At 36.7% G+C, this 25,953-nt stretch overlaps 1 protein-coding gene across 1 annotated transcript in view; it reads left to right on the forward strand.

Annotated features, from left to right (window-relative positions):
* Nucleotides 1–25,953, forward strand: part of RECK (reversion inducing cysteine rich protein with kazal motifs) — a 75,498-nt gene that overhangs the window by 16,076 nt on the left and 33,469 nt on the right. Inside the window, 6 exon segments of the mRNA NM_001002985.1 lie at nucleotides 2,329–2,414; nucleotides 4,040–4,087; nucleotides 18,207–18,240; nucleotides 20,365–20,562; nucleotides 22,759–23,026; nucleotides 25,219–25,398. Of these exon segments, the coding sequence (NP_001002985.1) occupies nucleotides 2,329–2,414; nucleotides 4,040–4,087; nucleotides 18,207–18,240; nucleotides 20,365–20,562; nucleotides 22,759–23,026; nucleotides 25,219–25,398 (814 nt within the window).

A 25,953-nucleotide genomic window follows, 5' to 3' on the forward strand; every position in this document is an offset into this window, starting at 1 on the left:
GGCACTTAATCTTTAAAACCTTATTTTGTCCTATAACCTGATATATCCCTCTTGAGTTCCTAACTTCTTCTTGTAGGCACCCAAATTTTCAAATGTATAATTTATTCTCATTCTCTCAATCATTAACTATACTCTTGTCTCTACTTCTACCATTCAGTGAAACTGGTCTTTGAAAGAGTGCTAGGATCTCATGGTACCTAAATCTTATGGTCATTTTTCAGTACTTACTACTTTTGACTGCCCTGCAGCACCTGGTATTGTGACTATTAGCTCCTTATGACTTCACCTTAGCTTCATGACCTTATCCTCTCTTACCTCCTCTTTCCTTCTCTTTACACACTTACCCTGGTAATTGCTTTCCTTCCCAGAACTGTTAACTAATCAGCCCTGGAAAGATAACCTTCAAATCCGTTGTTACTCATGACTTCTAGACATGTCTACCTGGATTTCTGCATCCTGGTGAAGACTGAAGTACAAATCAAAAACCAAACTCATAACTACCTATCTTGTGAATGACACTAGACTGGAATCCCTCAAGTTATCTTTGCTGGCTTTTTCTTTTTAGCTCCATTGACTCTTCTTGTAAAATCTTGCATCTGTCCTCTCTACTCCTAGTTCAAGCCATTGTTATTATGTTCTGGGGCTGGAATATTGTAACAACCTTGTATCTGGTATTTCAACATCTCATAATTGTCCTCCCTAGCTCCTTCAAAAAAAAAAAAAAAAAAAAAAAAAAGAGCCCTCCAGTGGATAGCCACTTCTATCAGAATAAAGCCCAAACTCTCTAGCCTGGCATTCACAGTCTTCCAGGATTAAAGCTTCCAGTCCTGATTAAAGCCAGTGCCTTGAAAAAAAGGAAGTGTATTTTATATATCTCTGAACTCCAAAGGCTTTCACACTGTTTGAAGTTTGTATTTCAAACAAATCGTACTATTTGCCTTCTTGGAATTGCCCATATCCATGCTTGTTCTCCCAATTATCCCTCTACCTAATGTCCTGGAATTATTTATATATAATTTATATCTCTGATACATATACATATACATATATATATATTGCATATATATTATATATATATAATCTACATAATGGGATAAAGCATATATTTTCTCTATTTAATAGCCACATAATACCTAATGGAGTGCTTTGCACATAATATTGTAAACCCTTGTTGGACAGTTTAATAGTTTCTAGGAGGTCACTAGGGGTATGGAAACAGCAATATACTGTATTATGGTATAAAAGTTCACAGAATTTATGACGTATACTGATTCCACTCAAAACAATTTTTAAAATGTGAGTGATTCTAAATAGTAAACAGCAAAGATTTAGAGGAAGCTATACTAGGCAAAGGGGCATTTCTGAAAAGAGATAAAGAGGAATGGACCATATGCCTATAAGCATATGTCTTTCCTCTTTATTTATTTATTTATTTTTAAAAAAGATTTTATTTATTCATGATAGAGAGAGAGAGAGAGAGGCAGAGACACAGGCAGAGGGAGAAGCAGGCTCCATGCAGGGAGCCCGATGCAGGACTCGATCCCGGGACTCCAGGATCACGCCCTGGGCCAAAGGCAGATGCTAAACCACTGAGCCACCCAGGGATCCCCTGTTTTTCCTCTTTAGATAATCATTACTGTGTCTCTTAACTTTATCCTAGGAGTCATTCATTGACATTTATACTTGCAAAAATGGATGTAAGAAATGGCATTAGGATACTTTTATAATTATATCACCTTTTGATATCACAGTAATTTGGCTGGAGAAATAGCTGCTGTGTATAAATTGAAACAGAATAGTCATTTTGCCCCATAATTAAGTGTATTCATCAAAGTCAGTTCTTGCCCACAGGAAATGTTCCTGTCTGTTCACTAAGTATCAGTTTCTAAACTACATCATGGGTTTTATACTATTCTAGGTATTCAAATTTAATATTTTGAATATAATAATCTTTATGCCATTTTTCATTTGCATGTTAATTTAAAATCTTTGCCTCTGCTTCACAGTCTAAAGGGAGGAAGGGCTCTCCTTGCTTTTCTTAACTTGTGTATCCTCTAGAGATGCTGTCTACCCAAGAGTGAGAATGATCAGAAGAGAGATTAGGGTGGCAGCGAGAAGAGAGAAAAAACAAAGCACCTGATATTATGTTGTGGGGGTTCTGAAAGAGTGACAGCATTGGGGGTAAGGGTGGGAGGAGGGCCTTAATAATTTTGAGGCCCTGCTATCTGAGCTAATTTTCCTATGGACACCTGCTTTAACTTTTTTTGGCATACCATCTGTGTTTGTTACTGCTTATGACCAAAAAATTTGAACATTTTGTTTTTTAAGGTGTGTTTAAGAAGTCTGATGGCTGGGTTGGCTTAGGCTGCTGTGAACTGGCTATTACCTTGGAGTGTCGACAGGCATGCAAGCAGGTAATACTGAGCAATCAGGCTCATAAGCAGCATGGAGTACAGTTTGAGTATTAGCTGTGTGTATGTTTTGGACTTTGCCTACCTCATACCTTTGGAGAGGTGACCCATAAAATCTACAAATTTACCATCTCTTGCATAGACCACTTCCTTTAAAACTTGCTGTTTTCTCAGTTACAGTTGCTGCTATGAGACCCTCAACCTTTTCTTATTCTCTCAGTCTTTTCTTATTCTTTCTTCTCTCTGCCATGCAGGAGAGAAGAAAGAATATTATTGGAACTGAGGCCTTTTGTACTCTGTGGTCATACTTAGTCAATGCCGAGTGACTTCAAATGATTGTGTAAATTTAGAGTATGCTTGGATGGGAAGCAGATGACACTGCTGACTTATTTAGCTTTCATCTTTCCTTCACTCTTTCATCATGCTTTTACCCTGAGCATGTTCTTATATTGCTTCTCTGCTCCAAAGGTGAGCATGACTCCGACAGTGAACTGTGACTTCTCTTTGATTTGATAGATCTCTGGTCCAATTCAAGTTAGGTCCCTCTGTTCTTCCTCTCTGTGTGTATTTTCATAGTGGTTCCTCAGAGTACTATGGGAAAACTGGTCTGTTAGCTGCTCATACTCACAACTGGTAAGAGTAGACTTAACTGGAAAATTTAGATGGACTGGAAACCACAGCTGGAAAGCATTCTCTTATTTTTTTCTTTTAGTGACTGATCTCTGGATCAGAGTACATGAGACATGTTGTCACCTTTACTTTCATACAGACCACTGTACTATTTAGCCTGAGCAACAGAGCAGCACACAGCCTAACCATCTCTGCCACTCTCCTCCAGCCATTGAGATGAATCTGAGTTGCAGAGGATTTGAACTGTAATGATGGGTCTATGGGGACATAAAGAAAATTATATAAAAATAACTCTTTTTTTTAAAAGATTTTATTTATTTATTCATGAGAGGCACACAGAGAAGCAGAGACATAGGCAGAGGGAGAAGCAGGCTCCTTGCAGGGAGCCTGATGCAGAATGTGATCCTTGGACCCTAGGGATCACGTCCTGAGCTGAAAGCACTCAACTGCTCAGCCACCCAGGTATCCCCAAAAATAACTTTTGTTAATTGCCTGGCATGGCCTTTCCCTCTTTAGTTGCCCCCTTCGTTTCATATGGATCTTTTCCGAGGAAAAGATACTGACATAAGTCAGTATGAGAATTTCGAATATAAAGGGTTAAAGAAAAAGGAAAATATAAAAGCTCTGGCAAAGCTTCATAAGAAAATTGGCTACAGAGTGGAAATCAACTAAGAAAAAGTTCTCTGATTTACATTTTCTTCAAAGTCATCTAGTTTCTGAAATAACAAAAGGACCCTGTTATTATGTGAGATTAAAGCCATAAAATAGTGAAATTTTAGCATATCATGTAGGTTCTGGGGCTGATGTTTGTTTTAAAGAACTTGTATGAAATTTGTTTGTTGTATTTTAGAGGAACTTTTAAATATTGGAGCATAAGGTTTTCTTTGATGAAATAAAGAATACCATACTAGCAAGTAATGTATATTAATTTGTATTCTTTTTGTCCTATGTTGAATAGCATGTGTAATAAATTAATGGAGAAATTTGTTATCTTTTAGGCATCATCAAAAAACGATATTTCCAAAGCCTGCAGAAAAGAATATGAGGTATGCATTTAACAGATTTGCATAGACTATTCAGATATTATCAGAATTGATAAAACCACTTAAGTTTTAAAAATGAACTCATTCTTACATAAGTTGCCCTTTACTTTATGGAAAATACAACCCCAACAAGATGTAGCTTGTCATTTAACTTGTTTAGAAATGTGACAACTTCAACTTGTTGAAATTGAGCATTAATTTTAAAGAAATGCCCTGTTAGCTATACATGAATTAAGAAAATCAAATCTTAAAAAAAAATTTTTTTAAGTAATGCCTAAATCACATATACAGAGACTTTAACCTGTAGTGTATTCATAATAGCAACTGGTTATACCCAAGATTGTAAAATAGTTTTTCTTAGGTTCCATATCCTTTTTGCTCCTTTTCCTATACCTTGACCTATTCAGGTATCCATCTTTACAAACTCTCTGGAATTGAAAGAAACAATCACACTGCCAGTGCGAGTAGCTTCAAACTTTCCTAGCTCTCACATTTGGTGGAAAAAGTACTAAATTACACAGGCTATATAATTAATCTAAAGGACTCTTGTCTCCCAATAGTAGTATTTCAAACACTGTGTACTAGATGGGATAGTTCCAAGGGCAAGGATAGAGGAGATATTTCATGTCATGCAAGTATGTTCAGAAGATTGTCCCTGATGTGAAAAAGCTCCTCATTAGACTACTTTCTCTAGTTTCTAGAACTCCATTGTTAAATGTGACATTATTGTCCTTCAAAGTGGAAGACCATGCAGCTAAGGATAGTTACGTCCATATGCTTCATTCATCATTTTTATCTATACACATTGGAATTCCTTTGCCTTTAATAGTCTGTGTTCTCTTGGAGAAGAAAGAATAGTTCTCTTAGCAGCTTCTAAGTTATAGTTCTGCCTTTTTTTTTTCTTTTCTCAGTGCCTATAATTATATCTCTTGATTAATATTTTTAAATTGGGAAAATCTTATTTATCTTTTGTCCCTTTGCTAAGTTATTTCTGTTTCTCTGAAGACACATTTCCAAATTAACTGCAACTCTCTGTTCTTATTAAAAGGAGCCTTGCTGCAAAGAAATAAAAGATCTTTCTTTTTTTTCCTTATCTCTCTACCTTTGAAATAACTAGTTTTAGTTTCTCCTGAACAAAGTGGCTAACTGTGATAATTCCTTCTTCTCTCCCACATGATGTCTGACACTGTCCATCTCCTGTAGCCTGTCCTCCATTATTTTAGTGTGCTTCCTTCTCTTGTCTGGATTTCTGCATTGCCCTAGGAAGTCTGCCAGTATGTGTTGATGAAGGACGGGACAGGAAAGGTAAGAGAGATAAACACTGTCCAATGAGAGAAATACTAAGGATAGTTTACTTTTCCCAGTCTGTCCTCCCTTATTGGCCTACAATTAAGCAACTGTTTTCCAAAAATCTACATGCAAAGAAGGTTCTTTTACATATATATAAAATATATGTGTGTAAAAATAAATATGTAAAATACATATATGTAGTATAATATATATGAAAAATATACATATGTAATATAAATCTGTTAAAAAGTGACTAGAAGTTATTCAAGATAACTCAAGACTCCATTTGATTCCTTTTTTTTTTAAAGATTTTATTTATATATTTGTGAGAGAAAGACAATATGAGCAGAGGAGGGGCAGAAGCAGAGAGAGAAGCAGACTCCCCACTGTGTGGGGAGCTGGGGGGCTAGACCCGGGGACCCTAGGATCATGATCCGAGTCAAAGGCAGATGCTCAACTGACTGTGCCACCCAGGCACCCCTCAATTTGATTTCTTATGTGTTAGAAATAAAAAGGACAAAAGTACTTCAATGCAGAAGGAGGATTCTGCATTATAAACCTCAAATAACAGTGACACTCATAATTGTTGAAGTCTAGTTCAAGGATGACTATTTTGTAAGTGAATGGGGTAAATTTGGTGTAGTGCAACCTATTTTAACTGGATTGGCTGTTTATCAATATAAGAGTAATTTCTAAAACTAGACTCTTGGTATCTTTTCCTTAACATTGGGGTGGTCCCTGGAGTGAACTTCCAGATGTGTAAGCTGTTACTTTAGGTTTACAATTATATGGGTTAACATTTACCCTGAAGGATGGTTTTATGTGGCTTGATTAGGTAGTCAAAGAGTGAGTAATTTTATTTGGAGGAGCTAATGTTAGTCTTTACTGGTAAGCTGCTGCAGTATCCCCTGAGATTTCCTGAGAAATTTGCTTCTATGAATAAAGTTTAAAATTGTTAATGCCATTTAAAATTCTGTTTTGTTCCAGCCAAGCTAAGCTAAAACAGTTAAATGTTATGTCTGATTTTAAAGCATCTGGTTCCTTTTCTTATGCAAATCAACAATTACTCATTGAATATGAGAGACAGTTTCATATAATAGAAAGCATAAACTTTGGAGTTATACCTCACTTAGAATTCCAGTATATACTCACTTAGAATTCTACTTATAACTTAAACTGAAATACTAAAGAATTGTATCTGAGTGAAGAATTAAAATATATACTGCACACAAGAGGGCTCAGGGAAACCAAAAAGCAGAGTGAGCACATTTGGGATTTATCAGGGGAAACTTTGCAAAGGAGAAAGGCCTGAAAGGATTGGCATACTTTGGTAAAAAGACTGTGGACTAAAAGCATGTTAGCAAAATCACACATGGCTTATGCAGGGGATAGAAAGAAAATAGGCCTGTTTGGGCTGAGAATCTGTGCTTATTAGTTGGATAGGCAACATAGGACCAGATCCTGGAAAGATGATATTTGAGGACTTAGCCCATCATTAAGTAGAAGGAGGTGATGAAGACTCTAATAGGAGACCAACATAACAAACTCCGTATTTTAGAAAGCTAAGAGCCTTAATTGTGTACATGCTAAGTTTTGGGTTTTTTTGTTTTTTTGGTTTTTTTCATGCTAAATTTTAGATCCCACAGACCCCTCTTAACTTAGCTAAAAGCAGGTAAGGACCCAAACTAGGATGATAACAATAGAACCAAGTATTCAGGAATAAATCAGAGATTTAAAGGCAGAATCCATCAACAGGATTTGTTATAGTGGATTGAATATAGGAGATACTGTTCAGGAAAATATACAAAAACAGTTATTAGTGAATTGGGAGGTAGAACTAAAGAAATTGTATGGACAAGCAGCACAGAAGGCAGATTGAAAGAGAGCTTAAGGAACATGGGAGATAAAGTGTTCTGATTGGAATATTAGAAGAAGAAAAGAGAATATGGGACAGAGGCAATATTTGATGAAGCCCAACAAATCTCCAGCAGGATGAAAAAAAAATCCATACATTACAGACACATCTCATAGGAGTCAGAAAAAAAAAAAAAAAAAAAACATTGCCTTCCAAGAAGACTAACCGCTGATTTCTCAATAGCAATAGAGGAAGCCAGGCACAGTGGAATGATACCTAAACTGCTCTGAAAGAAAATAATTATCAACCTAGAATCCATATCCAGTAAAAATATTTTTCAAGAAAGGGCAAAATTAAGGTATTTTCAAAAAGCAAAAATGAAGAATTGCGATTAATGGACCTTTTATAGAAGTCTAGAAGCAAAAGAGAATGAGAATGATGAAAATACAAAGTGACTAAGTTAAAACACACAAATTATAGAAAACAATAACAATATTCAGTTTTTAAGCCAGAGAAAATACACAGCAACAATAGCATATATGTTGAGAAGGAAGTTTAAAGAAATTAAGGGATACTGAGTGTTAGATGTTTTTAAATGTAAAAACCTATATCTCAGAGGTAGTTCAGAATATAGGACTAACGAAGAGAGAGATCATGCCCAAGTCAACTGTGAAGTAACCCTGTGAAGTCAAAGAAAACTCGATGAAAGAGAAAGTGTTGAAAATCAAGTGGAGAGCTGGATTTTGAAATTCCTTTTTTAAGGACTGGAAGACAAGGATCCAGATATGGATTAGGAGGACCCTACCTGTGTTGAATGACACTGTTGGAATGAGATGTTCCAAGAAAAAGAGAACTAACTCCCTATCAAGGAAATGTTCAAGCAAAGGTTTACTTGATTCATGTATTGTGGAAGGGATTTCTGCAATAGATGAGAGATTTGGCTAATGATCTCCCAAGTCTGCAGTTCTCTTTTTCTAACCCATACCTAAGAAAGAGTACTTCCTTCAGTACTGATGAGTACTTTTCCAGAATCACACTTTTGATTAGAGCCACCAGTATCAACCAGTGGCTTGATAACTCTGACAAAGACATGTTCAGGTATCATGGACCTGCTTAGTTCTAGGTTCTCCATGCATTTTCACAGGCACGGTCATTGGCCCACCTAGAAGTATCAGTCAGTCCACATAGATTCATAAGTTTGTGATACTAGAACCAGGGATGATCTTCAAAATACCTAAGAGCTGAAATGACCTTGGCACCAGCAGAACAGATGCTGGCTGGAAACCATCAGCAAGCCATCCTAGTGCACACTCATTAGAACCTAATGAGTTCATGCCTCATTAGAACCAAAGTAAAAACGAACTCATATTTTCTGTGAGTTGTGAGATATCTAGTATTATTTTTCTGTGTAGCCTTTGTCTGAAAGTTACCTGAAGATATTTTCTTCTAGCCCTCAAAATGGTGATTAAAGAAAGAATTTTGTTATTCATAGTTTCTTTCTTAAATGTCAGAATGTTAACATGTTGTGAGGCTGATAAATTTCCAGAGGCTTGTTAATGGCTGTAGAGTGATGACACAGATTTTAGTTTCAGGTTCATAAATCTATTTCATACCTTTATGTTGGGCTTTACTGCCATTCTTATAATGGTCATAAATATAAATACTTTTTCCATTTGCTGCATGAGCCACTGAAATACAGTGCTACAGATTTGTCATTTATTTGTTTCTTCTTTCTTTCATAGATCCTTCTCTATACTTTTATTCTTTTTAGAAATGCGATTTTCAGTTCTTTCTTTCTTGGCTTTTTTTTTTCAGTCATTTGATCTTACCTCATTAAGTAAACTGAGAAATTATAAAGGAGAGGCAATAAGTATTTTTGTGAGGACTCTTTTATCTTAAGGCATTTAAGTTATAAACTAAACAGTTGATAAACTAAACTAAATCTGTTCTGGGGCTCTGGTTCTGTGATTGCTAAGATAAAATTAAGATTCTGAGGATAGTAAAAAGAGGCCCTAAGAATCACAAAAACAAAGGTAGTTGGCCTTGTGAGTTTCAGACTCAATTCTATCAGCACCATCCTGTCAACAGACAGCTCAGTACATAAGAGAAAGGTTCATGTATGTGTTAATTTTTGATTTTTGAAAATTCTAATGTTCAAAATTCAAAATGATATACAATAAAAAGTCTTTTTTTCAACCTTCTGTACTATGGCCACCTAGTTCCTAAAGTCATTTATGCATATAAATGCATATAAAGGTAAATATATATTTAATTCTTGTCTACCCCCATAACACAAATGGTACCTTGTCATATCCCTGGATGCCAGTGTTTGGTACATATTTATGTATGCCTACACGGGCTGTACAGTGTATTCTCAGGAAATGTCACAGTAAAATGTTCTGCTTTAAAGATTTCTTATGTATTTTATTAATTTTATTTTCCTTTTTCTCTCAAATTAACCTTGATTCTAGATTTACTACCAGAAGCATAAAGGAAAGGGATGAAGAAGTAGTCCTAAAAATTTAGAGATAAGAAGGCAGGGATGTCAGGGCCAGCAGGATTCTCTGGACAAGTAGAGGCATCCAGTGCCTCATGTGATTGGATCTTTTTTGCAGTGTTCTAAGGGTAAACCATCTTGTGTGGCAGATGACTATCTAGGCAGTAGATAGTGAGCTTTGGGAGATTTAGCAAAAAGAACAATGTGGTACTTTGCCCCAGCAAAGCTTTCAGGACCTAAATGTAAAGCTTCTTTTAGTTAGTGCTAAGGAAATTCCAAGAATTGGCAGAATATAGTAAATAGAAGACTGTGAATGGGAGGCTTGTACATGATAAAATGCTATACCAAGACCCTGATCAGAGTAGATATGAGCCGTTACCTGCAGCTGATGAGCTCCAAAAAGAGCGAAACCTATTAGGTCCTGCAGTACTGGCTTAAGATATAAAACCTTGATTATATTCCATTTGTATGTGGTTTTGTTGTGTCATATTTTGTATTAGAAGGGAATAACTCCTATTCAATGTCCTTGTGCCAATGTCTGCTCTCTAGTCCGTACTTCTCAAGAGTCATCTGAATGAGATCATCCCAAAGGGATGTTGGATCAAGTTTAATTGATTAGATTGTGACCTGGTCTAATCTAAATGGCCAGGTATTCCCCCCCCCAGACAATCTCATCTACTCCCGTAGTTTTAATTGTCCCAATGTAATAAGAACTCTAGAATCCTCTTTGCTAACTTCTTTCTCTGAGTTCCTGAATCACTACTGGATATGTGTACTTTTGATGTTCAAAGAACATTTCAATTCAGCCAGACTGATTGTTACCTTCCCTACTTCTCCATCCTTCTACCTCACTGCTGTGTGCACATGGACACACACACAAACAAACACACACACACACAAAACTTACATTTTTCATACATTTCTTGTTTGGTTGTTCTAGTGCAGTCCTCCCAGATACACAAATTAAAAGCCTAAGAGGTGTTGTCTACACTTTCCTTTTTCTCACCACCTCCTACAAATAAGTGGCTATCAAGCCCTAAAGATTTGCCGCCAAAATTGATCTTCAGTCAGTCTCCTTTCCAGATCCTTGGTTACTGCCTTACCTCAGGCCCCTATACCACTTTTCTGGACTACAGTAATGCCCAACTAGCCTTCCTATTTAATTTCTCCCTCTGTTTACTCTCTCCACTTTTCATAGGGTGATCTCTTTAGAGACGAGGTGTGGTCATGTCACTCCCATCCTTAAAACTCTTCAGTGGCTCACCTGCACCATATAGTCCATGTTCCTCTACCTGGTAGATGAAGCTTTTCTCCATCTAGCCACTGACTATCTTCTCCTTGACACTTCAGCAGTATGCTACTTGTAACTTCCCAGACTGACCATGTGTTTTGTTGTAGTTGGACAACCTGTTGGTTCTACTAGAATTCCCTCTCCCAGAATCCATCCTAGTACTCTATCCAGGGGTATGCTGGAGCTAATGCCTACTAGCGAGGGAGAACTGTTTGTTAAATATTCAGGAATTTTGCCAGCCAGTTTTTAACTCAAAAACATCAATGATGGGGGTATTTTCACCACAAACATCAGTAAATATTACAAATCAGGACTTACCCTCCACCCCCACCCCTGCAAAAGCTGGTCCTATCACACCAGTACTCGTGTCCAACTGGCAATAATCTTTGCCTCAAATTCTGGCTTAGATAGTTCTTTGAAACCTTTCCTGCCCAGCCCTCTTTTTTTTTTTTTTTAAGATTTTATTTATTTATTCATGAGAGAGAGAGAGAGAGAGAGAGGCAGAGACACAGGCAGAGGGAGAAGCAGGCTCCAGGATCAGGCCCTGGGCTGCAGGCAGCGCTAAACCGCTGCACCACCAGTCCAGCCCTTTTTTTTTTAAAGATTTATTTATTTATTCATGAGAGACACAGAGAGACATAGGCAGAGAGAGAAGCAGGCTCCCCGCAGGGATCCTGATGCGGAACTCTATGGATCCCAGGATCATGCCCTGACGTTCAACCGCTGAGCCACCCAGGCATCCCTCCTGCCCAGCCCTCTTAACTCTACACACATAAAATTGCTACTTCTAAACACTTTACATGCTTAATTATAGCATTTGTTACCTTGTAGTATAACTCTTTGTTTACATGTCACATTTTAATATTAAACTCTTGAGTTCCTGGGGCAGAGTCTACCTCTCAGTTGTCTTTGCATCTGTCATTCATTTCACTCAACATTCACTGAACTGATATACACCGACTGATATACTTAATGTATGTCAGACCCTGTTCTCAGGGTATAGGAGTGGAAGGATTTAGCCATTGTCTGTAAGAAGCTCATAGTCTAGTCTATGGGAAGAGAGAAATTCAAATAGTTTATTAAAATACAGTAAGACAAGTACATTGCTAGAAGTCTATACAAGACATTGGAACCTGAAGGAAAAATAAATCCAAACAAAAACCCCTGCCCAGTGTAATGGGAAAGTCTTCACAGAGCAGGTAAGACTTAAAGGATGAACAAAAATTTGTTGCCTATAAATAGGTGCTACAGTTAGTATTTTTATAAATAGAATTTTTTAATAGAAATGTTTTCCATTCTGGAGCTGAATTATACAAAGTTTCTTTGTTTCAGAGTAAATAGCAGTTTTATGTGGAAACTTTGTGTAAATGTCTACGAATTAGGCATTCTCAGAATGAGTACAGAAAGCACTGAATTCTGTATCTGTTATCACAATACTGTTGTATAGCAAACTATCCCCAAACTTCATAACCTGAAACAATAACAGTTTTTTGTTTCTTACAAATCTAAGGCAGTTCTGATCCAGCCAAGCTTAGCGGATTTTGGCTGGGCTTATTCATGCTTCTGCAGTTAACTCACAGGTCAGCCTGACCCTAGCTTCTTTAAGGATGCTTTTGGCTAAGCTCAGCTCTCCTCCATGTGTCTCTTCTAGCCCTCTAGCTCAAGCATGTTCCTGTGGTGGTGACAGGGGTCCAAGAGAAGAAGTAAAAAAGATGCAAGTCTCAGTGCAAGCCTTTGGTTGCCTCAAGCTTGCTACTACTGTCCACTTGACCAAAGTAAATCATGTGGCTAAGTCCAGAGTTAAAGTGAGAGAAATAGAGGGAAATGTAAAGAACTGGAGCCATCACTGCCATCATTTTACCACACTTTGCTGAGCTCCTTCTAGACCTTGTGTTACTCTACAAATGTTACTTGCACTTGAATTTGCTTCCAGTTGGTTGGATGCTCTGGTGATAATGAGCAAACTTCTTTGAGCAGTCTAGACCTATTATTCTTTATTTTTAAGATTTTATTTATTTATTTATGAGAGACACAGAGAGAGAAAGCGAATCAGAGACATAGGCAGAGAGAGAAGCAGACTTTCTGCAGGGAACCTGATGCTGGACTTGATCCCAGGATTCCGGGATCACGACCTGAGCCGAAGGCAGATGTTCAACTACCAAGCCACCCACATGCCCCTAGACCTATTATTCTTATTTCAATTTTTGATGTTTTTTTTATCTAACTCTTGAAATGATATTTATTATTTGGAAGGCAGAAACTAAATCACTTGTCTAGTGATATCCATATCATGATATTAAATGCTTATTCTGGTCACTTAAACTTTTTGACTAAAAAGCCATGGTGTCCACAACAAGGAAAAAACATCTTGTAGAGGCTTACAACCATGTTTGTTCTTAAAGATCAATTATTTAGGGGTACCTGGCTGGTTCTGTTGGTAGAGTATATGATTTTTGATCTTGGGGTTGTAAATTCAAGTCCCACAGTGGGCCTAGCACTTATTTAAGAATAGAATAGAATAGAATAGAATAGAATAGAATAGAATAGAATAGGTCAATTATTTAATCTCTCCAACTTAGCATATGATAAGCTAGATTCCTCATATGAAATGCAAAATTTCAAAGTGGAAGAAGTTTCAGTCCATTTATGAAAGAGAAACATTTTTTTTTTTTTTTTTTTTAGAAACATTTTATTTATTGAGGCTTTAGGAACAGAGCATCTCCTTTACTTTTATTTTTTTTATTTTTTTTTTCTCCTTTACTTTTAACTTGTAGCCTTGGGAACAGGGAACATTAAATAACAGTTCATAAAAGTGCTCTTTTGGATCTTTGTCCAGAAGTGACTAAAACATCCAAAATGAACCTTTTTTTTTTTAATGAGGTTCATATGATCAGTATTTGTTTAGTTTTCCTCATCCTTGTCATTGAGACAAGTGAGCAAATGGAGAAATGTTAGAAAGGAAAAAAGAAGTCCCAGAAATGGAAAAGTATATGTGGCTGGGACAGAAAATGAATCCACAGAGCCTTCTTGTGAGCAAGTGTTTGGACCAGGAAAGTCTACCTCCCAGCTGTACCCTGATGGCTTTTCCCGCAAAGGAAGATCAGTGTGGCTTGAAGGATAACTATGGTTCCCTTGACTTGGATTTTACTTTGTTTTTACTTTTTCTGCCTGGTTTGCCCCCTACTCCCCTGCTCCCAACACTAGGTGGAAGGGCTTGCTGCAATTCTCTAAAACCATTGGGAATAGAGCAGGGAACTGGAAGTAGCTACCTAAGGAAAGATTTCATGATCTATTTTTTTAAACGACTTTATTTATTTATTTGACAGAGAGCAAGCATAAGCAGGTGGAGTGGCAGGCAAGGAAGAGGGAGAAGCAGGCTACCCACTGAACAGGACCCTGGGATCATGATCTGAGCTAAAGGCAGACACTTAACCAACTGAGCCACCCAGGCGCCCCTTGTGATCAAATATTTTTAAGAGAAATATTATGAATCTCAAGAAGTGATGTTTTCCCCACAATTTAATGTGCTGATTCTAAAAATGGGAGACTGTTAAAAACTAATTATTCTGTGGACATAAATTCAACCTTGCATTGGCTGCATTTGGAAAAATAATCCAGTCTTCTTACAGTGTAGTGGCATGAGAGAGCAGTCTGTGTTCTAGCTCTGCTCTGCCTTTTGTTTACTGTGTACATCTCTCTCTCCAGCTGGATAGTGAAGGCTTTTGGATTTGAAGATCCCTCAAAATACTGTCAACTCCAGCACACTGCTGGGTTCTTTGGGTCTCTGAGGTTGTGGTAGATCCTCATCTTGGTAACACTGCAATTTTTTTAACACTGCAATTTTTATCAATTCTAGAGTAAGATGAGCAGAGTGAAGAAGCTGTTATATGGAGACAGCATGGGTATAGTATTGACAGAAGGTCAAAAGAGGCTCCATACATTATTATGAAGCCTCAGTAACTTCCTTTGCCACCAGATGGCGACCAGGCATTTGCAAGACTTAAGAATTGGCTTTAGCCAAGACTAAACAAATGTCTTAAGAAATGAAGAAATTATAAGTTAATGGTGTAACTGATTATGTATATGTCTTAAACCCTGTCAAACTAATCAGCAATAGTTTAAACATTGAAAAGGTAGAGCTACTTATAGCTTACACATTACAAACAGTTACCTAAGGTATAGTTTATACTTACTTATAGTTATCTAAGGTTAGGAATGTTTTATCAAAGAGGGGGATATGAGCAGAGTTTGAAATCATGATGAGTATAAAGTAAGCAACAGAGAATTGATGAATTCATCAAATACTGGTATACTTGAATGAAGGACCATTCTTTAAAACCTTAAAATTAATAAACATTAAAGTAGAAGTGTAAAAAATGGTATTTATTAATACTGGAGGTACTGCTGTGTGGAAATATAAATGCTTTTAGTTCAATAAAATAAGGTAAACCTATCCATGAAAGGTCTATCAATGAACATTAAGAGAAAATCAGAAGTGCTTGAGGAACATTTCTGAATTCTGGATGTGACATCGAGGAAGACAATTGTGACCTCCTTCTACCTCGGGTTGGTAGGCTTTTTCTATAAAGGGTCCAGATATTTTAGGATTACAGTTTATATGGCCTCTGTTTACTCAACTCTACCATTGTAGCATGAAGTAGCCATATACAATATGTAAATAAATGAGTGTGACTATTATAATAAAACTTTATTTGCAAAAAAAAAAAAAAAGGCAGCAGGCAAGATTTTGCATATGTGCCATAGTTTGCCAACCCACTTGTAGATGAAAGCTAAAGTTCTAAGTATTTCTCCTTTTTAGGCCTCCATCCCTGGCTTTGGTCAAATAAGGGGTTGAATTAGATGATCTCTGACTTTTTTCAGTTTTGTGTCCTTTAGTATCTTTCTCTGAAGCTAAGTGATTCATCAGGCCAACTCAGAATGATATTTCTTTCACTTGTAAGGTCAAATTTCAAAAAATCCAGCTTGGACAAATTTGTCTCTAGAACAGGGTTTCTGAACCTTGGCACTATTGATATTTTGATCTCTCTTTTTTTTTTAATTGCTGTTGTGGGAGAGCTGCCATGTGCACTGTAGGATGTGGAGCAGCATCTCTGGACTCCTCTACCCATTAGATGCTAGTAGCACACACCCTCCTCCTCCACACCCAATGTCCCCTGGAAAGCAAATTACTCCCAGTTGAGAACTACTGCTCTGTAGACTTGTATGAGTAACTGGAAGAATAGCAAAACTGGAAATCAGGCCATTTGACCCAGAATGGCCACCAAGATAATAAACACATTCCTTCAGGTACAAGGTCAAAAAAGTCAAACCCAAAACAGCAACCAGTTTATTAAAAAGAGAAAGACAAAAAAAAAAAAAGACAATGAGAATCAAAAGGGCCTGGTAAGTTGGTAGTAGGTTGCTTTTTTGTGTTCTTTTTTTTTGGGGGGGGGGGGGGGGAGTTGTGAAATGGTGAGAGGCAGGGCAGAGAGAGAGAGAGACAATACTTTTTTTTTTTTTTTTTGAGAGAGACAATTCTAAGCAATCTCCACACACAGTGTAGAATCCAACTGGGGGCTTGATTTTATGAACCTGAAATCACGACCTGAGCCAATATCCAGAGCTGGACGCTTAACTGACTGTGCCACCCAGGTGCCCTAGTAGATTGCATTTTAATATTGATTTAGATCATTTTATGGAAAATGTTCCTAAAACCACTGAACCAAAATAGGTGGCTATCTTTTACAGGTAGGTAAAAAGTCAAAGAAACATGGATGAAGAGAGATGTAGAAAAGATCATTAGTACCAAAAATGTTTGCTTTTCACTCATAATGCTGATGATCAATCTCTAACAGAAAGAATTCATACTGGATAAATTCATTAGCCCTTATCTATGAAGTATGGGTTTTTTGTTTTGTTTTGCTTTAAATGGATAAATCAAGTATGGTTTATTTCTACAGTAGAATATTCTTTAGTGGAGAAAATGAATGCAGTATAACTTCACACAGCTACATAGATGGATCTTTGAAGGTAGATTTTAAAATGTCAGTAAAGCTGGTCCTTTAAAAGTCCAGATCACATAGCTGGCTTGTAATTTAGCTACAATTAAAAGCTAAAGTCATCTTTATTCAACTTAAAGAGCACTAGATTTCCATCTACCGTTTATTTATGCCCATATTATTTCTTCTAAGAATTCATTCTCTTAAACCTGATGACTCCTAAAATTCTAAAAAAAAATTCTCTTCCAATTTTAAGGGATATTAATCATAGCTGACAAGCCCTGAATATCCAAATCACTTTAAACAAGATATTTTTTGTTTTTTGTCGTTTTACTTCTTGTTTTCCTTGCAGTGACAACACAGTGTGGTATTTTCTGAACAATGATATAAGAACTATAGAAATACTAATTCTGGTCTCAGACTCTGCTTTTGACTTGTTCTATGACCTTGGGCAGTCTTTCTAAGGAAACAGCTTGTTCATCTTTAAAATGGTAGAAAGATTCTCTAAATTCCCAGGGTGGCTACATAAGAATCATCTTTTTAAATTTTATTTTAGTTCCAGTATAGTGTTATATTAGTTTCGGGAATACAATATAGCAATTCAACAATCACATGAGAATTATCTCTGAAGCCTTGTTTAATATTTAGATTTCTGTGGTTCATTCCCAGATTCTGATTCTGTAGTGTAGGGTAAGGCCTAGGAAGCCCAGGTAATTCTGGGGCATGGCCATATTTGAAAACAATTAAAGATGATCCCTAAGGACCTTTCAACTCTAAAATGCAATGGTTACATGAAATCTCTATTTCCCTAAATGCCTTCTATTATATTATCTTCTGGGAGCTCTCTTATATACTGCAAGATATAATTGAGATGAATACATTGTAAGGCTACTGCACATACACACATAGGTACAGCTTTGGTTTGCTATAATGTGATCAGCTTATGGCTCAGGATGAGAATCTTGACTCCAAAAACAAAACAAAACAAAAAAAAAACTTGACTCCCAATAATTGTGTTAGAAGATGGTTTCCCTTTTTTCACCAGGGTGCCATCTCAGCTTCTTTGTCTTCCTCCTTGGATTTAAAGAAGAATTAAATAATTTGATATTCTGATTTTCATGTACATAGAGTGGAATAAAATTAGAAATTCTACGTGGTGGTTAATTTGTTTGTTTTTCTTTAATTTACAGAATGCTCTTTTCAGTTGCATTAGCAGAAATGAAAGTAAGTATATTGTCAATGGTTATGTGAGCAGTCCAAAGAGCAAAACACGGTTTACAGAGTACAATTTAGCTGTATTGCCAAGACCTGGCATTATGACATGGGCTGTTAGTAAACTACCTGAAGGCCCAGCAGGATTCTGATAGGCTCTTTTCTCTGCGGAGTTCAGGCTATTCATGAATTATGACAAGTGCTATGTCTTACCTGCAGATTTACAAAGCAGATAACTATTGTTAGATAGGAAGGTCATGCCCCACTTGAATAAATAAAATTACTTGCCAAAATTAAGCATTCCCAGGTGATAACAGCGTAGCACTTGCCAAGGACTGCCTGTCAATTCATTCAGCAGACATTTACTGACTACTAGCTCTGTGGAGACAGACACAGGATATGGGCTAGTGTCACTGATAAAAGTACTGTGGGAGTTCAGAGGAAAGAGGGATCACATGCTGCAGGGGCACTTAGAAGTGGCTTCATGGAGTTGGTAGCTGAGCTGGGCCTTGAAACATGGACAAGATATAAACAGTGGAGATTGGAGGAAGGACATCCCAGGTGAAGGGAGTAGTGAGAGCAGTTAACAGCTGAGCTGAGGAATAGAATTGTTTGGATTCACTTGGCAGTTCAGTGGATCAAAGAATAAGAAACAGTAGCTGGCTATACTTTATCTTCTATCCCTCTCTAATTAGGGCTTAGTTCACAATTTCCAAGATAGTCTCACAGTAATCTCTGTCCTCCCCCACTGGTGAGGAAGCCAGCCTAAAGGAGGAATCAGAAGATGAGCGTCCTTGGCTTTTTCTCACTTGTCTCATCTGTCCTTAGTATTCCCCACCCCCATGCCTCAGTTTATCCTAAAGTTAATGGTGATAAATGTAGCCATTAATTATTCTTTATGTTGAAATTGAACAGTTCAGCAATGAGCACAATAAGTAGTAATTATAAGTTAAAAACAGGTGGCACAGTAAGTGTAAAACAGTTTCCTGGTGCAGGAAATAGGCCTATCCTGTATCAGTTCAGCCCTAGTTTAATTTGTGTATAATTTTATCATTGTCATTATTTCTGGAAGTTGCCTGAATTCCCTGCTCATTCCCTGCTCTGTGGAATTCACCAAAAACCTGATTCTGGTTCCTCCATAACCTCTAACAATTATCAGAGATTTTCTACCCGTTTCCTGCCATACCTCACCAGAAACTTGATTCTGGTTCCTCCATAAACTCTAATAATTATCAGAGATTTTTCTTAATGATTTCCTGCCCTTCCTGCCCTTTTGATTCCCTTCAACCTCCCCCTAACCTCTCCTATGTGGGTCTCTTCGTCTTCTCCAGTATAAATCCCACATCTGCACCCCCAGTCACTCATCTGGCTCCCCCAAAATACCCAAAATGGTCCCCCTTGATTTCTAAAAATACACAAATCAAAAAATGTACTTCAAAGATAAGTTTTACTTTTCAGTATTAAAACCGGTCATATCAGTTGTGAGGTAAGGACCGTTTCAACTTAGGCATGTTCTTAGAGGTGTTCAAATTGAATAGAACTTTCAAGATTTTTTTCAAGATATACAGTTATATAACTATCAAATTTTTGAAATGAGCCTAGGATCTCTTAGTTTTTACTGGTCCTATTTTATAAATGTGAGGCATTCGGGGTCTGGTTTTATTTTGGTTTTGTCTTGCTTTGTTTATAAATCTCCACAAATCTAACATGGAAAGAAACTGTTTCAGTGGTTCTCAGCATGAGCAGTATTGGCATTTTGGGAAACTGTTTTGGTTGTGTGAGACTAACCTGTACATTACAGAACAGTTAACAACCCTGACCCCATGCACTAAATGCCAGCAATAGTCCCCAATCATCATGAAAACCAGAAACATTTGCACATGCCTCCAGAATCTTTCAGAAGGATGGTACAGCTCTTGATGAGAACCACTGCACTATATAGACTGTAAGTTGACAAATAATGACTTTCTTATACCAGTGAACACCTGAATGTCCTCATGACTATGCCTATCTTCTGTGCCATGGTTTTATTTCTCAAATTCAAAAAGGTACATTTTGTTCTATTAATATTATGATGTTTTATTGTTAGCAAATGGCTGTTTCCATTTCAACATCATCTCCTTTTTTCCCCCATAGTGGGCTCAGTTTGTTGCAGTTATGCAGGCCATCACACAAACTGCCGAGAATACTGTCAAGCCATCTTTCGAACAGACTCTTCTCCTGGTCCATCTCAGATCAAAGCAGTGGAAAATTATTGTGCCTCTATTAGTCCCCAATTAATACACTGTGTGAACAATTATACCCAATCTTATCCAATGAGGAATCCAACAGATAGTAAGTAAAATGGACATATTCCTCTCATTTCAATCTTTGGTAAAACAATTTGTTAAAGGGAAGTAAATTCTTGGGGCACTTGGATGTGTCAGTAAGTTAAGTGTCCGGCTCTTGATCTCAGCTCAGGTCTTCATCTTGGGGTCGTGAGTTCAAGCACTGCACTGGGCTCCATGCTGTGGCGCCTGTTTAAAAAAAAAAAGGAAGTAAATCCTTGTAGATATCTTTAGTCTCAGTCATTTGGGAAACACCAGACTTCCTTTGGTATTTAGATTTGGCAGATTGGGTATTATTACAGCTGATAGCTGCCAAGAAAGGTAGAGCTGTCAAGGGTATGAGGAAGCAGGCACTCTGTTTTGGGGATGGGAGAATTCATTGGTATGGATATTTTGAAAGGAACTTGGGTTATGACCATGAGAATTTCAAATGATCATACCTTTTAATCTGGCAATTTCATTTCTCAGAATTTGTCCTTCAAGAAAACTTATAAATTTACAAAAATATGTATACGCCTGTAAAGAATGTTTGCTACAACACTGATGGCAATAGAAAAAAATTAGAAATACTCATCAATAGGGTATTGACTAAAATTAATGAAGTAAATTATATATCTGTATAATAACAATACTATATAACCAACATAAAGAAAAAAGTATGTTTATCTAGAAAGAAGTCCAAGATATAGTAAACCAAAAAGTCAAGTTGCAGAACTGTAGAGTATGATACATTTTTAGTTATATACCTATTCCACATTATATGTTTTTATAATGTTTGAATTTTTATAATGAATAATTATTACTTTTATAATAAAAGCATCATAAAAATGAGAAGAGATCCTGATACTTTTGAAAATCAGGGCCTCCTAATGAACCTGCACCTTGTATGGTCTTCAGAGTCTCAGCTTCATACATCCTCTACTCCATTTTCTTGATTTAGAGGTGAACACACTTTAAACAATTGACTAATTAAACCAAACTGACAAAACACGTACAAGATTTATAAGCCGATGCCATTGTTTTGATTCACAGTGAGATACTGTGAGACTTGTTTTTGTAAACCCAGAAGCAATGATATGTGCCCTCTTGTCCAGCATCTAAAGGAGAACTCTGATGCTTATAGCATTCTGTGGTGTGGCTGTATGATGAAAATCAGACGATGACATCTGCCACAAACAACCTTCATTCATTTTATTTTTTTTAAAGATTTATTTAAAAAAAAAAGATTTATTTATTTGAGAGAGTATGTGCATGAGGGCAGGTGCAGCAGAGGAAAAGGAAGAGAAAGAACCTTAAGCAGATTTCCCCACTGAGCACGGGGCCTATGTGGGCTCCATCTCAGACCCTGAGATCATGACCTGAACCAAAACCGAGAGTCAGATACTTAACTGACAGCACCACCCAGGTGCCTCAACCTTCATTCTTTTTCTTTTTTTTCCTTCATTCACCTTAAAGGCAGGAGCAGAAGCAACTTGACATCTTGTCAGAGTTTGCTATTATATTATTTAAATTACAACTTAAATTAACTTGCACAGGTATACAAAAGCTTTATACCCTAGAATGTGATGAAATATGGTTTTTGTGGTCTTTGCTATTGAAATTAGTCATCTCTTTCATTCTGTCAGGAACACAGTCCCTTTTATTATTATTTTTTTAAGATTTTATTTATTTTTTCATGAGAGACACACAGAGAGAGGCAGAGACACAGGCAGAGGGAGAAGCAGGCTCCATGCAGGGAGCCTAACGTGGGACTCAATCCCGAGTCTCCAGGATCACACTCTGGGCTGAAAGTGGCGCCAAACCGCTGAGCCACCCAGGCTGCCCGATATAATCCCTTTTAGGGAGTTATTTCTAACACGAAATAATTCCAGTTTGATCTGTAATACCTTTTCCAGGAACATAAGATACTTCGCATGTAAAGACTTCTTAGGTGTAGGATTTTTCATTTCTGTGGGATTGGTGCTAAAGATCCCATGTTTGGAGACAGTGGTAAATTCTGGTAATAGATACCTAGTCCATCTTAGTCCTTCAGTTATTTGTTACACTACAAAGTAATGGAGCGAGAATTCGTAGGCCCTGTGTACTGCAGATACTGACATATGACTGAGTAGTAGTGTTACCAGTACACCATCATGTTCTTCTGTTCTGAGCAGTGCATGACATAAAATCAGCTAATTAAGTCATATATATTCTGAAAATGTAGGTTTATATTGCTGTGACAGAGCTGAAGACCATGCTTGCCAAAATGCCTGCAAGAGAATTCTGATGTCTAAGAAAACAGAAATGGAAATTGTTGATGGCCTCATCGAGGGTTGTAAGACTCAGCCTTTACCTCAGGATCCTCTTTGGCAGTGTTTTCTTGAAAGCTCACAGTCTGTTCATCCTGGAGTCACCCTACACCCTCCTCCCTCTACAGGCCTTGATGGGGCTAAATTGCATTGTTGTTCTAAAGCAAACACTTCAACATGTAGGTCAGTATCTCATTTTCCTTTATTAAAACCAGTAGAAAATAACATTTTAATTAGTGATTTTAAGTCTAGCAAATGTGTGCCATATTTTTGCATTGTGTAGACTTAAGCGTTTAGAAGATATAAAATCTTTCATCCAGCAAATACTTAATGAGCGTCATGTGTATATAAAACATTGTTTTTAAACATTGCTAAAAGAAATCAGTTTTGGGGTATAGAAGATTAACACTGGCAGGGCAATAAATATTTAAAGATGATGCAACGTGGATTCTACCCCCAAGGTCATCATTTAAATAAGCTTACAATTTAGAAGATGTTTGGATGTGACATCTAAGGGATATTCTGTTTGTTAAATTATGAAACTTTGAACAGTAACTAACCTTTGCATATATTGGTGAATGATCTAGATTGGCACTTATACTCAAAGTTAGACTGCAGTTATATTGGCATTCATTTGGATGATTCATGTAGGGATAAAATAATACAAATAGAAGATGGAAGAAACAATCTAGAGACAAGAATAAATGGAGATAACTAAGGTCGTGGTAGAACACAGGTAACAGAAGTTTGCCTTATTAAGGATATTTTAGGTGAAAATGGACCACATATTACCAGAATATCCTGAAATGAGTATCACTAGGAATGAAACAGTTTTTCCTGTGGTTTCTAAACTGAATGGACCTTTAGCAAAAATTGTGCCTAGAATAGCTCATCAAACTTTAACAAAGATATTTAAAAAAAAACAACTAGATAATATCCAAAGAAAATTAACAGAAGAGCTTAAGAGCTTAAGAGAAGTTAAATTAGTCCTGTGATTAAGGACATTGGATTGCTGATAGGAGTCAATAAATGTATTTATTTATGGGGGAATGCTGAGTAATTCTTTGAATGTCCTTAAAAGTGTCTATGCTCTAAAGTCACTGGAGACTAGAATTGCTATGTCATCCTAGAAGAATCTCACTAAGAAACATGTGTCCCACCTTACCTTGATAATAAGGTTTTATGGTTTGCTTCCATCTTATTTCCTCTTATATGAAACCTTATAAAATGATTGTTATCATCTTATGGTTGATATCAGTTTGTCTAATTCCAGCTTATATATAGAAAACTAACTTTGCAATGTTATTAAAAGTCTGTCCAAAGTTATAGAGAATGTTAAGAACTAGAGAAAGGACTGGTTTCCAGTTCAAAGTACCTAATTTAACTCGATCACAGCTTCCTCATCTCTATAATGCTCAATGCTCCATTGAGCGCAGAGACCTTGTCTCTCTTATTTCCCATTGCATATCCAGTGCCTTGAACAGGGTCTAACACAAAATAGGCACTCAGTAAACATCAGTAGAGTAATGAATACACTTAAAAAAGTAAAGACATCTTCCTCATAGGGTTAATTATGAAAGTCAAATAAAATGTGGCAAGAGTGGAGAATTTTTCTTGTGATTTTACATGTTTTGGTAGTATCATATTTTATATTACATGTATTATGTTTCTTACATTTTTATTACATTTATCAATTTTTAAAATTAAACTAATGTGTAGCACTTTGGAAATAGTACTGATATTATTTTAGTTATTTACAAGTTGTTTTGTAATCATCAAGTACTGCAAATAAGATAGTTATATATTAGCTACAATAGTATATAAAAGCTATGGAATTCATAAGCCTTTACATGTAGATATCTTGGCCTATCTTAAGGAATATAAGTGGCTTCGGGATAATTTTTCAGGGAGAAACTGGTGAACCCTGAGTCTGTAAAGCTTCTTAAATCTGAGGACCATGTCACAGTTTTATGTCCTGTGATTGAAACATAAATAAAAGGGAATCTATCTTTGTGGAGGCAAAACGTATGCCTTACCTTACTTTACGTAAAGGCAAAAGAGAGATCAGAAATTAGAAGATATAATTGTGCCAAGAATAAGGATATACAAATACCGTAATTAAATATTACAGTTAGCACTGAGCTATGTAGCAACCATAGCAAAAAGGAAAGAGAAGGATGACAAAAGATGGCCAACATTTTCATGGAAAGGTTCAGTTTATGGGTCTAAATTATGGGAGATAATTTTTAGTCTTTAGACTTTTGTACTTTTTTCTTATTTATATTCTAAAATAATAGTTTATAGAATTGGAGTTTTATGGAAATCAAATATTCATTTGGCTCATCTGTGTTTCTGCATTTGTGCCTTTGTTTCAGAGAACTGTGCACTAAACTTTATAGCATGAGCTGGGGCAACACACAGAGCTGGCAAGAGTTTGATCGTTTTTGTGAATATAATCCAGTGGAAGTGTCCATGTTGACCTGTTTAGCAGACGTTCGGGAACCTTGCCAGTTGGGCTGTAGAAATCTTACTTACTGTACTAATTTTAACAACAGGTAAGAGCAAACTGTTGTACACGGAATGGAAGTGTTTTATCATTATCTTGTTTTTAAGTAAGTGAAAAGACCACTTTACTCTGATTTTTACTCTGGTGCTAAGTTAAAAGGAAGTAGTATTTTTTTATTATTTCATCTTTAAATGCTATAACCCATCCAGTAAATCACCTCTGGGAAAGGAAGCACTGTAACAAAATCCTTTCTAGACTAAAGATTTTAAAGCATCTATAATTCAAAGAATCTTTTCTGTCTTTGATCTACCATTCTCCCCCTCTTCCTTCTATTACACAACCAGTGGAAACAATCCACTGCAGAATAAATCACCGTGAACAATTTGGTCATCCAAATGCCCTCTTTTCAACAGTTTACGAAGTTTACTTCAACCTGTCTGAAGGTCCCACTCAGTGATTTCCCTACTTCATACAAAAAAATATTTTCTTACCTATTTGTATTTTATTGAAGTATCAAGTATGTTCAGAAAAACAAGGGCCCAAAACTGAATGGGTGAACAAACATCCAGAAGCATAGAGAACATGATATCAGAGAAGCCAGAGA

The sequence above is a fragment of the Canis lupus genome, chromosome 11 (assembly GCF_011100685.1).
Source record: "Canis lupus familiaris isolate Mischka breed German Shepherd chromosome 11, alternate assembly UU_Cfam_GSD_1.0, whole genome shotgun sequence".
NCBI classification, from domain to species: domain Eukaryota; kingdom Metazoa; phylum Chordata; class Mammalia; order Carnivora; family Canidae; genus Canis; species Canis lupus.